Genomic DNA, 14770 nt, shown 5'->3' with positions numbered 1-14770 from the left:
GGGAGGAGGTCTAGCATGGCTCTGGTAGCATATTACGAGAAGGAAGGAGAGATAACTAAAACTCAACTGAGTGGAAACTCATGACACTACTAAAAGCAGATAAACTGCAATGGCCATGGAGGTCATGTTCTTGCATGGTGTCAATACTGAGACTAAGAAGTGGGGGAAATTTCTCTTTAGTAATATTTCCCAGATCTATTATTCCTAAAACATAATTTAGGAAAGGAAGGCTGTTTTTTGTTGTAACAATTTTCTTTACAAATAAATTCTAATTCACTTGTATTTTTCTTAAAAAAAAAATATTCTTATTGCAAAATGTAAGTTAATTGCATGGTGTGGGCAAAAATCCCATTTCACAGCATATTATCCTGGTATATATCTACTCTATAAAGAAATGCACCCACTCTTCCCTTATTGACATAGTTAGGTTCCAAACATCAAGTCATTTTGTTCTGGTTACCTAGTGCCACCCTGACAAGAATGTACCACAAATGGGATGGCCTTAACAAACAGGAATTTATTCTTACAGTTTGGAGGCTTTAAGTCCAAGTTCAAAGTGCCAGGTTCTAGGGGCTGGGTGAAAGCCCCTCAACCTTGGGGTCCAGCTCTGCCTCCTGCTCCCGGCCCACTGGAGCTAGAGACATTTCTTCACTCAGACAGCTGCTGGCTGCTGAGGCTGAGAAGCCCCAAGGTTGACAAATAAAAAGACACAGTCCCGATGTTACCAAACAATATGGCAGGCCATTAACTTAAGTCCACTGTAAGTCCCAAGGTCAGCAGAGCATAGCAGGCTGCTGAGCAGGGACACGGCTACATGCAGGGTCCAAGTGTGCCATAGGCTAGAGACCATTCCCAAAGCTTCTCCTTATATATAGGAAGCAGACCACATACCCAAATGCAGCTATTTAGCTGCTCACAGTAAATTCCACCATGGAGTTGATTACCAGTCTTGTCATGGGGAATACTATGTCCAGCTGCCCAGCCATTCAACCAGGCCTAGCCAAGTTAACACAAAAACATAACCAACACACATTTGGTGAAATATGTGTTATGTGAAAGTCGGGGCCTGTGCCCAATATTTGGCACCAGTGCCCCTCCACCTGGTCACTCACCACTTGTCAGTTGCATCTGGTGCATCTTGGGATGCTCGTGGCTTGGCAAGCCTCCTTCCCCACCATGAAGCCCACTGGAATTGGGGTGGTAGTGATGTTCAAATTTTGCCCACCATCTGTCCTGGGCAGGAATTCTATTCATCCTCTGTCTGCCCTGGCCCTGCAGCCCCACTCAGCCACCTTCTCTCTGCCCTTCTTCCCACTTCACTCCATTAACCTCCCTAGTACTTTCAGGCCCTTACTCAGCCTCCGCCTGCCCCTTTAGACCTCATGTCATCCTGCCATAACCCCATGCTCTCCATGGCTAGCTGAATATGTCCTGGGTGAACATGAGAAGGCATCCTATGGCTAGCTAGTTTGCCACTGTCCCGTGCATGGCTCATTTGTCACTGAATGCATCCAGGGGCCAGATGAAGCCTTGCATGGAGCCTGGATCATTGGAGGTGTCACCTGAGAATTTTTTCAAGTTGTCATAAATACAAAGTATCAGATAATGAGAAAATCAATAATTGAGGAGTAGTACATATACAGTAATGTCTACTTTTGCCTCCCCTCATGTCCTAGATTATACTTTTGCTTTAAATATGTAAGCTTATAAGGCACTGATATCCAGCATAAAAAAAAAAATAGATAAATGCACACACACACACACACACACAGGTATCCATGATACCTTCTGTGAAATAGAGCATTATGTAATTTGGACATTGTGCAGACACTATATTAAAACTTTATGGGTACTCACTTCCAGTTGTTCTTGTAGCCGCTGTTGTCACTGATGCAGCTGCTGGGAGAGGCTGGAGGAATGAGTGGTGCCAGTGGCAAGAGCTGAGAGACAGTGGTGGGAGCTGAGCTAGAGGAAGCATGTAAGGAGGAAGCAGAGCACACCCAGCCCCACTCACTGTTCTCTCCAGCTGAGCAGCAGCTGTAGCCAAGACCCCAGAGTCCCCACTGCTCCTGCCTGCCTTTCTGCCAAGAAAGCCCGAGAGCCCACATACAGCCATGTTCTCTGCCTCACTTAGCTGTATCCCACTGCATCCACTGCTACAAGAGTCTGAGTTTGGGATTTTTAGAACCATTAGACCAAAAACACCAAACCCTTTGCTGTCAAGTTGATTCTGACTCATAGCAACGCTATCAGACAAAGTAGAACTGCCCTATAGAGTTTTCAAGGCTGTAATTTTTTAGAAGCAGACTGCCAAATCTTTCTCCCATTGACCTTTTGGTTAGCAGCCAACTGTTTAATGATTGTGCCACCAGGGCTTCTTTTAAAACCATTGGAGGAAAATAAAAAACTAAATGAGAGCTCCTTTCCCTTAAGAAAAAAAAAAAAAACTTATGGGACCATTGAAGTATGTGGTCAGATGAATGCTGCCCAAATGGATGTTAAGTGACACATAACTGTGTTATGCTGTAAGATTGGATGGGTGAGTCAGCTAAGTGTCTGCTAGAATACAAGACTATTTTTCTTCTTTCCCAACCCACTCTGATTGTAATATGTGGTTAAGTTTGTATGTGTTCTTAATGTATGTGCTGTTACCTTTACCTTGAGAGTAATAAGCAGACCAAATTTATTAAACCAATTAATCACCAAGTTAATGTAAAAAACTGAAAATTATCTTTGATATGATCAAACATTGCATGGCTGAAGAATTTATTATGAATTAAAATATTCATTATGCATTACTAACTGTATTTGCTAATGAAACAGTATTCACCTTTGTTAGACATATCTATGTCAAAAAACTGCACATCATAAAATGTCCTGCATTTTCCAACATTTCAAGGATGAGGATCCCCTCATGTCCTGGATTATACCTTTGCTTTAAATATATAAGTTTATAAGGACTGATATCCAGCATAAAAAAGGTAAATAGATAAATGTACACACACACACACACAGAGATATCCATGATACCTTCTGTGAAATAGAGCATTAGTGATTTGGTCACCTTAAATATAATCAGGGTCAATAATTTGTTTTACAAAGGAAGAAAGGAAGAAACTATAACTCTCAAAGTTTAGCACTTACCCAATTTTACATAGCTGGTGAAAGCAAGAGCTAGGGAGATGATTGATAGATAGATAGATGATAGATAGATAGATAGATAGATAAATTACAGACAGATTGTTGTTAGGTGCCATCAAGTTGGCTCTGACTCATAGTGACCCTGTATACAACAGAACGAAACACTGCCTGGTCCTATGCCAGCCTCACAATCCTTGCTATACCTGAGCCCATTGTTGCAGCCACTGTGTCAGTGCACCTCATTGAGGGCCTTCCCCTTTATCATTGACTCTCCACTATACCAAGCATAATATCCTTCTTCAGAGAATGGTCCTTTCTGACAACATGACCAAAATAGGTGAGACAAAGACAGGCCATCCTTGCTTCCAAAGAGCATTCTGCCTGTACTTCTTCCAGGACAAATATGTTTGTTCTTCTGAAAGTCCATGGTACTTTCAGTATTCATCGCCAACACCACAACTCAAAAGCATCAACTCTTCTTCAGTCTTCCTTATTCATTGTCTGACTCTCACATGCATATGAGGTGACTGAAAATACCAAGGCTTGGGTTAGGCATACTTTAGTCTTCAAAGAGACATCTTTGCTCTTCAGCACTTTAAAGAAGTCTTTCACAGTAGATTTGTCTAGTGGAATACATCATCTGATTTCTTAACTGCTATTTCCATTGGTGTTGATTGTGGAGCCAAGTAATATGAAATCTTTGACAACATCAATCTTTTCTCCATTTATCATGATGCTGTTTATTGGTACAGTTCTGAAGATTTTCACTTTATTTATGTTGAGATGTTATCCATACTGTAGACTGTAGTCTTTAATCTTTTATCAGTAAGTGCTTCAAGTCATCTTCACTTCCAGCAAGGAAAGTTATATCGTCTGCATATCACAGGTTGTTCGTGAGTCTTCCTCCAATCCTGATGCCATGTTCTTCTTCATATAGTCTACCTTCTTGAATTATTTTCTTAGCATACAGATTGAATAAGTATGGTGAGAGGATACAACTCTGACACATATCCCTTCCTGATTTTAAACCATGCAGTATCCCCTTGTTCTGTTTGAACATTAGCCTTCTGGTCTACCTACAGGTTTCTCATGAGCACAATTAAGTGTTCTGGAATTCTCATTCTTCTCAATGTTATCCATAATTTGTTGTGATCCACAGAATGGAATGCTTTTGCATACTCAATAAAACACAAGTAAACATCTTTCTGGTATTCTTTGCTTTGAGTCAAGATTGTCTGACATCAGCAATGGATATCCCTTATTCCTCTTCTGAATCCAGATTGTATTTCTGGAAGTTCTCTGTGAATATATTGCTGCAACTGTTTTTGACTTGTCTTCAGCAAAATTTTACTTGTGTGTGATATTAATGATATTATTCGATAATTTCCACATTCTGTGGGATCACCTTTCTTTGTAATGTGTACAAATGTGGATCTCCTCCAGTCAGTTGGCCAGGTCTTCCAAATTTCTTGGCATAGATGAACGAGTGCCTCCAGCACAGCATCCATTTGTTGAAACATCTCGATGGGTATTCCATCAATTCCTGAAGCCTTGTTTTTCTCCCATTCCTTCAGTGCAGTTTTGACTTCTTCCTTCAATACCATTGGTTCTTGATCATATGCCACCTTCTAAAATGGATGAATATCAACCAATTATTTTTGGCCTAGTGACTCTGTGTATTCCTTCCATCTTCATTTGATGTTTCCTGCACTATTTAATATTTTCCCTATAGAGTCTTTCAGTATTGCAATTCAAGGCTTGAATTTTTTCTTCAGGTCTTTCAGTTTGAGAAGTACTGAGTGTTTTCTCCCCTTTTACTTTTCTAACTCCAGGTCTTTGCACATTTCATTATAATAAATGACTTTGTCTTCTCAAGCTGGTCTTTGAAATCTTCTGTTCAGCTTTTTTATCTTGTCATTTCTTCCATTTGCTTTAGCAACTCTCCATTCAAGAGTAAGTTTCAGAGTCTCTTCTGACTTCCATTTTGGTCTTTTCTTCCTTTCCCATCTTTTTAATGACCTTTTTGCTTTCTTCATCATGGGTGACGTTCTTGATGTCATCCCACAATTCTTCTGGTTTTCCATTCTTGTTGTTCAATTAATCAAATCTATTCCTTAGATGGTTTCTAAATTCTTGTTGTTGTTGTTGTTGTGTGCCGTCGAGTTGGCCCTGACTCATAGCGACCCCTCCTTGGGTTTCAGAGGCAGTATCACTACGGAAGTAGGATTGCCCAACCTTTCTTCTGAGAAGTGGCTGGTGGGTTTGAACCGCCAGCCTTCTGGTTAGCAGTCAAGTGCTTTAGCCACTATGCTACCACAGCTCCAAAATTAAAGAGGGATGTAATTAAGGTCATATTTTGGCTTTCATGGACTTGTTTAAATTATCTTAAGCTTCAACTTGAACTTGCTTATGAGTAGTTGTAGTTGGTAGTCTGTTCCACAGTCAGCTCCTGGTGTTGTTTTGGCTGAAGATACTGAGCTTCTCTATTGCCTTTTTCCATAGATGCAGTCAGTCTGATTCCTGTGTACTCCATCCAATGAAGTCCATGTGTATAGCCACCATTTATGTTGTTGAAAAAGATATTTGCAGTGAATAAATCGATGGTCTTGAAAAATTTTATCATGCAATCTCCAACATCATTTCTATCACCAAGGCCATATTTTCCAGCTACTGGTGATTCTTTGTTTCCAACTTTTGCATTCCAATCACCAGTAATCACACATCTTGATTGTATGTTTGGTCAATTTCAGACTGCAGAAGTTGGTAAAAATCTTCCATTTCCTCATCTTTGGCTTTGGTAGTTGGTGTGTAAATTTGAATAATAGTAGTATTAACTGGTCTTCCTTGTAGGCGTATGGATATTATCCTATCACTGACAGCACTGTACTTCAGGATAGATCTTGAAACATTCTTTGTGATGTTGAATGCTATGTCATTCCTGCTTAATTTGTCATTCCCAGCATAGTAGGTCATATGGTTGTCTGATTCAGAGCAGCCAAAACCAATCCATTTTAGCTCACTAATGCCTAAGGTATTGATCTTTATGTGTTCCATTTCATTTTTGACAACTTCCAATTTTCCTAAATTCATACTTCTTATATTCCATGTTCTGATTGTTAATGATATTTGCAGCTGTTTCTTCTCATTTTGAGTAGTGCCATATCATCAAATGGAGGTCCCAAAAGCTTTACTCTATCCACATCATTAAGGTTGACTCTACTCCGAGGAGGCAGCTCTTTCCCAGTCGTATTTTGAGTGCCTTCTGACGTGAGGGGCACTCCAACAGTGTTTCAGGGCTATTCATAAAGTTTTTCCAGTAATATACCAGATAGTGTTTCACTGCTATTCATAAGGTTTTCTCTGGCCAATTCTTTGATAAGTGGATGGCACTGTCCTTCTTCTGACTTTGTCTTTTTCTGGAAGCTCTGCTGAGACATGTCCACCATGGGTGCCCCTGCTGGTGTTTGGAATATTGGTGGCACAGTCTCCAGCATCTCAGAAACACACAAGCCACCACAGTATGACAAACTGACAGATGAGTGGCAGAGACAGATAGATAGATTGATATAAAACTTAGGACATAGGACACACAAATCATTATGTAAAGAAGAAGAGAAGAGAAAAGAAGAGGGAAGATAAGAGAATGAAAAAGAAAGAGGAGATAAGGAAAGAGAAATTAATTTAGGGACCAAAATTTAATTTAGGAATCCATGTTATTTTGCAACATAACCACTTGTGAAATCATATGACCAAGATTGCAATACATGGTGCATATGATCAGTTTAAATATAGCAAATGAATTTTCTTGACCTATTATGATTCATAAGAGAGAACATTGACCTTGCAGCCAGAATATTATCATTCAAGCTCTGGCTTTATAACTACTAGCCATGTGATCATTGACGGTACCCTGGTGGTACAATGGTTAAGTACTCAGCTACTAACCAAAAGGTCAGTGGTTTGAATCCACCAGCCATTCCACAGGAGACAGATGAGGTGGTCTGTCTCCATAAAAATTACATACAGCCTTGGAAACTCTACAGGGAAGCTCTACAGTGTCCTTTAGGGTCACTATAAATTGAAATTGACTTAATGGCAATGGGTTATGTGATCTTTAAAAAGACACTTGACTTCTTTACCATAAGATTTCTCAATAGTAGAGTTGAAATGTTAATAATCATCTTGTTTTTGATCTTACTGTTGTAGGGATTACACAAGAAAAAAAATATTAAAATATTTTATTGAATTCAAACCTATTTACAAATATGATGCTAGTCTTAACTCAAACCTCCCTCAATCTTCCTCATCTCACTCATTAAATGGAACTCAGTCCTTCCATTGGTTAAGACCAAAATTAATAAGTCATATTTGACACCTTATTTTCTTTTACACCCCACTTTCATTTATCAGCAAATCCTGTCAGTTCAGCTTCCAATATATATGCAGAATAGGATTGCCTCTCATCGCTGTGATCACTACTGCCCCAATCCAAGTGATTATAGTCTCTGACCTGGACTTCTGCAGTAGTGTTCTAACTGATCCCCTGGCCTCATTGTTTTGTTAGTTGCCATCCAGTCCTTCAACTCATGGCAACCAACAGAATGAAACGCTGCCCAATTCTGTAATCACTGGTATGCTAGGGTCCATCTTCATGACTGTTGGTATGCTCACGTCTGTTGTTATGTCTATTGTGTATTTTGAGTGCCTTCCACCCTGGAAGCCCAGCTTCAAGTACTATTTAGGACAGTTTTCTGTTGTGATCCATAAGGCTTTCATTGGCTGATTTTTGGAAATAGATCACCAGGCCTTTCTCCCTAATCTTAGTGTGGACACTTCACTGAAATATGTCCACCATGGATGACCTTGCTGGTATTTAAAAAACCAGTGGCATAGCTTCTAGTATCATAGCAATGAGCAAGCCACCACAGTATGACAAATGGACCAATGTGTGGTGGATTCTTTATAACAGCTATGTAAGAATAACTATATTCATTCATTATTGTTGGGAAATCTTAGTAATGTCTAGGATTTAAATTATCACAAGCAGAGTGAAAAGAGAATAAAGAATATGAAGAGAATCATATTTCACCAAGCTAAATAAATAAATAGATAAACCTGTTGTTATTGAGTCAATTCTAATTCATGGCAACCCATGTGTGTCAGAGTAGAACTGTGTTCCATAGGGTTTTCAGTGGCTGTGATCTTTCATAAATAGATTGCCAGATTATTCTTCTAAGATAACTTTGGGTAGATTTGAACTGCCAACCTTCTAGTTAATAGCTGAGGGTTTAACAATTTGCATCTCCCAGGGACTCCTTGTATTTTACAAAAGTCACTAAGGAATCAAGGCACTAATCCTCATATTTTCAGTGCCTTGTGAAACTTGATTTGAAGACCCAGTGAACGTTGGTAATCCCCACAGATTCTCATGAATATGAGACAGGCTTAAGAAACAAGAAAAGAATAAAAGCTTTTTTTCCTGAGTCCCTTACCCTTCATTCGTTATTTTTTTTAATCCCCTGCTTGTTATCATTTTAAGTCTGGACATTTGTTTTCACTTAAGTGTTATAAACTATAACTGACAGGAGTAAGGATTTCACACTTGGTGACATAGTGTTGGAGCACATACTGAGAGTCAAGAGTCCTGACTTCTAAGCCTGATACTGCCACTAACTATTGACTGAAATTGTTAAAATATTTTAATAATCTCCATGTCCTAAGGCAAAAATTATCTCCAACATCCCTCTTGGCTTTGTTTGAGGCCATTGTACGGTTGTATATCATCTATCTGACAAAACCTTGCTTGCTAAAACTGAAGAGGAATTAAAGTACTTACTGATAAAAAACAAAGACTACAGCTTGTGTAGATTACATTTCAACATAAAGAAAACAAAAATCCTCACAACTGAATGTATAAGCAACATCACAATAAACAGAGAAAATATTGAAATTGTCAGGATTTAATTTTACTTCGATCCACAATCAACACACAGGGAAGCAGCAGTCAGGAAATCAAGTAACGATGTATTGCATTGGGCAAACCTGTTGCAAAAGACCTCATTAAAGTGTTAAAAAGCAAAGAAGTCACTGTAAGGACGAAAGTGTTCCTGACCCAAACCAGGGTATTTTCAATCACTTCATATGCATGCAAAGCTGGACAATGAATGCAGAAGACTGAAAAAGGATTGATGAATTTGAATTACAGTGTTGGTGAAGCATACTGCCTGGACTGCCAGAAGAACAATCAGAAATGTATTGGAAGTACAATCAGAATGCTTCTTAGAAGGGAGGGTGGTGAAACTTCACCTCTTGTACTTTGGTCTTGTCAGGAGGGCCCAGTCCCTGGAGAAGGACATTGTGCTAGCTAAAGTTGTGTCTCAACTTGGCTGGGCCATGTTTGAATGGCTGGACAAGTGGGTGCAGTTATTCACCATGATGATATTATAATCACTTCCGTGGTAGAATCTGCTGTGAGCAACTAAGTAGTTGCCTTTGGGTGTGGCCTACTTCCAGTATGTATGGAGAAGCTTTGAGGAAGTTCTCTAGTTCTTTGGCATATTTGGATCCTGAATTTGGCCAAGTCTTCATCTCCAGTTCCTGAACTTGAACTAGTGGTCTGCTGTGTTGCCCAACAATCTTGGGATCATGTCATTTTACCTGTAGATGCCTCATTTAGGAGACGCCTCTAGCTCCAGTGATCCTGGAACAAGAAACATAACTGAAGCTCAAGGTTGAGGGGTCTTCACCCAGTACGTAAAGTCAGCACTCTGAATTTGGACTTGTAGCCTCCTAAACTGTAATAGCTGAGTGTTTAACAATTTGCATCTCCCAGGGACTCCTCATATTTTACAGTCACTAAGGAATAATAAATTCCTGTTTGTTAAAGTCATCCACTTGTGGCATTTCTGTTGTAGCAGCACTAGGGAACTATGAGATACATTATACCTGGTAAAGTAGAGAGTTAGAAAAAAAGAGGAACACCCTTAACAAGATGGATTGACACAGTGGCTGCAACAATGGGCTCAAGCATAGCAAGAAATGTGAGGATGGCACAGGATAGGTCAGTGTTTCATTCTGTTGTCCATAGGGTTGCTATGAGTCTGACCAACTCGACAACACATAATAACATCAGCAATATCATGTCTTTACATTAGATACTTAAAATCTTCTGAGAAAGTCTAATCCATAATTTATCCCAAAAATAAAAACAATAAATCAAATTGGACATAATAATGAACATCCTTAGCACTACATGTTGTCTTTTCTCACTGTAGGAAGCTCTGCCACCTGTTTGATAGTTACTGTACATCAGCTGTCCAGTGGGCAGGGGACTTCCTTGTGGATAAGCCCCTCTGCACTTCAGAGGAAATGCTTGAGCTAGGAACACACTTGAATTGTTGGTGCATGAGTCAGCTACCTTATAATTTCTTATCTTGAGAAAGAATTTAAAAATAGACATTTAAATTTTACACTCATCAGTCAAACTCCATAAGCAATAACATTTCTCTTTGAATAACTAAGAAAGTGAAGTATATTGGGACCATATTATGAAATTACCCATAAAATCCAAGATTTTGGCAAAAGGTATCTCTTCCTCAGTCATATAGTTACTTGGTGCTTCATTAGCACTTCCATCACAGCATTTTTCACAGGATTATGGATCGTGGTTGGTAAAATAGAGGGTCAGCAAAAGTTAGAGAAACTTTCAATGAGATAGATTGACCTAATAGCCAAAACAAAGGACTCAAACATACTAATGATCATGAAGATGTCACAGGACCAGGTAATGTTTCATTCTGTTATATATAAGGTCTACAAGAGTCAGAGTCAACTCAATGGCAACTAACTACAACAACAACATGAATACTAGATATATTTATGCTGTTGGCTATTTTTCTGAGTAGAAAATATACTATTAGAAACCCTATCTTATTAGACGTCTCACTTGATCTACCATAATGCTTTATGGACAATGAACACTAAGATTCAGGGAAGTTTGATAAGACATGAAAGATTTTATTTTTCCCCTTTTTATGATAATATTCAACGATCATTATGCAGTTACAGAATTTTATTTTTCATTTTATGTCTTGCCCCAGGAAACCCAAAGTTCTAGCAGAAATGGAAGTAGATCCTCTACTCCTGTCTCTAGTCAAGCAGATAATTAAATCCATGGTTCCCAAACTAGTTTGCATGTTGGATCAATCTAGGGAACTTAACACATGCCCCTATATCATCTTGAAATATGGTGATTGAATTAATCTACAGTGTGACCTAGGTTTAGAGACTTTTAAAAGATCTCTTGGTGATTCTCATGTGCAGAGAAGTTTGAGAACCATTAATCTAAAGAATTCCATAAGATTCTTTGAGGGCAGATTTTTATCACTTTCTGTTTACATATATCCCATTTTGTGCCATAAAGAACAGAATGTGCTTTGTAAAGGTAACAGTATTTATTTGATAAAGATGGTGGTGTTTGCATAAATCTTTAAATAAGATTTATATAAATTATAAATATAAAGGCAAGTTGCTAACATCATCCTCAATTTGAGTGAAATTAAGATGTATACAATATGATATTCTAATTGTAATTTTATTTTGTCTTAAGAAAATTAGTTTTAAAGCCAATTTTAAACTAGTCCCTTAAATGCATTAAGACTTTGTATTAGGATAAGATAAGATTTTTAGAGACTCTCTATTTACCCATTTGTTAAGTGTTTACTTATTTTTCATCTCTCTTTCTCTCTCTGTTTCTCTCTTCTATGGACCTTCCTGTTTCCAGTAAGGGTTACACAGATGTTGTGAGGATCCCAGAAGGGGCAACCCACATAAAAGTCCGACAGTTCAAAGCCAAAGACCAAACCAGATTCACTGCCTACTTAGCCCTGAAAAAGAAAAATGGTGAGTATCTTATCAATGGAAAATACATGATCTCCACTTCAGAAACGATCATTGACATCAATGGAACCGTCATGAATTACAGCGGTTGGAGCCAAAGGGATGACTTCTTGCATGGTATGGGCTATTCGGCCACAAAAGAAATTCTAATTGTGCAGATTCTTGCAACAGACCCAACTAAAGCATTAGATGTCCGATACAGTTTTTTTGTTCCCAAGAAGTCGACACAAAAAGTCAACTCTGTCACTAGCCATGGCAGCAATAAAGTGGGGTCGCACACATCACAGCTGCAATGGGTGACAGGCCCATGGCTCGCCTGTTCTAGAACCTGTGACACCGGCTGGCACACCAGGACGGTGCAGTGCCAGGACAGAAACCGAAAGCTAGCCAAGGGATGTCTTCTCTCTCAGAGGCCTTCTGCATTTAAGCAATGTTTGCTAAAGAAATGTTAGCCTGTGGTTCTGAGCTTGTGCACAAAGATAACTGGATAATAGTCATCACTGATACTGCCATGATGAACAAGAGGTCTACCTAAAGCACAGAAAGTCATGCTTCAGTGTCATTGTCAACAGGAGTCGAGTTATGGGCAGAATCTGCTCCTTGAGGCCAACTGAGGATGGACACTGCTTCATGTGACAATGGTGACCTTGGCATAAAATAAGACTTGGGAGTTATTGAATCCCCTGGGTCTACCAATACAAAGGAAAAAACACACTGATGAATGTAGAATCGGGATATTTGAAGATGGCAGAACAGTGTCCCCCTTGTCACCTACCTCTTACAGAATGTCTTTAAAGACATCATGATCATTTTCACCCTTGATACACAGTAGCTTCTTTTTACTGTTTGTAAATACATTCTCCCTTGGCATGTCACTTTATATCACTTGGTTCTATTAAAAAATTATATTTCTATAAAAAAGTGTTTGACCAAAGTAGGTCTGCAGCTATTTCAACTCCTTGCAGTTTCCAGAAAGAGCTGTGGATGTTTTACTGGAAATTAAGAACTTGCTGCTGTTTTAATAAGATTCAGTATACTTTCTGACTACAGGAGATACACTTCTAGTCAAACATCATTTTTGACAGCAAGCATCTTCTGAGAAATTCTTAAAAGAAAAAGGGTCTCAGTGTATCTAGTCATTTAAATATGTACACGGGCCCGTTTATTTAAACCCATTGACTGCCTGTATTTTTTTCAGGCAGACAGCCAAACTAATGCATAATTAGGATATAGACATATTGTTAACTTGTGTGTATGTTTTCAGTACTCAAGAGTATACAAATTAGTTTTCTTGTGTTAGAATTTAAAAGTAAGAAAACAACAACATATTTCACTCTGTTTTCAATTTCTGTTTTCACAACTGCTTCCTCTTTCCATGGATCCCATCTGGTATCTCACAATGTGTAACATACATAAAAAACACACAGCAAAGAGTTCTCTGTCACCTTCAGCACCTTCAACACTGGTATACCTCTTACCAGCAAGCCTTTAAAATGTGTTTTGTTTTCGCTTGTTTTGCTCAAGGGCTCTGTACAATATTTTGTACTTTTTGTTGACTTAGTTTAATAGGAATATTAAAAGTCACTTGGCAGTCAGCCATATCTAGAACTGGTTATTACTAATATCACTAAGACTGTTTCCACACTACAGGCAATAATTCCTTTAAAAAGATTTTTTAAAAATAAGGTACATTGATATCATACTAAAATTTTTTTCCCAATTGGAAAACATTTGGTTGTACCACTAGCTGTCTGAGTGATGGAATGTGATGATTTTCCAGAACTTTGTTACTCTTATTTCCATAGCCTGATTAGGTAAGCTGTAAGTTTGAATAGACTTTGAACATTTTTTATAATCATCTGCATAAATTCTCTATTTAGAGAGTAAACTGCACCCTTTCATCCTATATTTCAGAAAAATCTAAGGTGTTTCATTTGGGATTTCTTTTTCCTTATGAAATATCACAAAACCAATTATTTTTATAAGATTTTATAATAATCATACCAAAGGTGCCTACTGTTAAAGATTTGCCTATAAGAATGTCACAGAATGATTGTTTTAGTTTTCCATTAAGCTCTGATAGTTTGTTCTTATTATAAGATGTTTTAATATGAAGAAAATATGTCATTGATCTTTCTATATCACATTTATTTTAGTGAGCCCAGAGAATGGGTGTCTCACTATTTTAAGTATTTTTTTAAGATACTATTTTGTAAAATGAATAATTGTTTTACAGAACTCATAGTCATGCTTTAGATTTTCACCAATTGACTTTTCATAAACATGGTCATTTATTCCTTAATAAATTATCAGTTAGTGTAATGAATCCCATCTGAGGTTAAAACCTACAGTTGATGGGAAGTCACCAGACAGCAAGGGTAGGGAGCAAAACAAGTCAATTCAGTCAAAACAAAACAAACTAAACAAATGAATTACCCCAGCCATTTGGCTATACAAAGGGTATTAATAGAGAGATCATTATTTACTTTTTCCTATTTTGAAAATAATCCTAATCAGGTAATTCAAACGTGACAAAAATATCTTTTGTGGTTGTATTCATAACAAACTTAAAAGAGTATTTAGAGAGTAAAAATTATTATATCTTTCCCTACTTTTCTATACTGTATTCACAGATTTCTAAAATTATTTATCAATGATTCATCCCCCCCCCAAAAAAAAAGTGGTGCATTTACACTTCTCATTGAAACAATCCTGGAGAGCTTAGAACAAT

General features: G+C 38.1%; 1 protein-coding gene across 1 annotated transcript in view; it reads left to right on the top strand.

Annotated features, from left to right (window-relative positions):
- ADAMTS5 (ADAM metallopeptidase with thrombospondin type 1 motif 5) overlaps positions 1–12491 on the top strand; it is a 63187-nt gene extending 50696 nt beyond the window's left edge. Inside the window, exon 8 of the mRNA XM_007943504.2 lies at positions 11924–12491. Within this exon, the coding sequence (XP_007941695.1) occupies positions 11924–12491 (568 nt within the window). The remainder of the gene's footprint in view (positions 1–11923) is intronic.
- The last annotated feature ends 2279 nt before the right edge of the window (positions 12492–14770 follow it).

Source organism: Orycteropus afer, unplaced genomic scaffold, assembly GCF_000298275.1.
Source record: "Orycteropus afer afer isolate SDZICR_OR568_19922 unplaced genomic scaffold, OryAfe1.0 scaffold00108, whole genome shotgun sequence".
NCBI classification, from domain to species: Eukaryota; Metazoa; Chordata; class Mammalia; order Tubulidentata; family Orycteropodidae; genus Orycteropus; species Orycteropus afer.
This window is presented reverse-complemented; position numbering and strand designations above follow the sequence as displayed.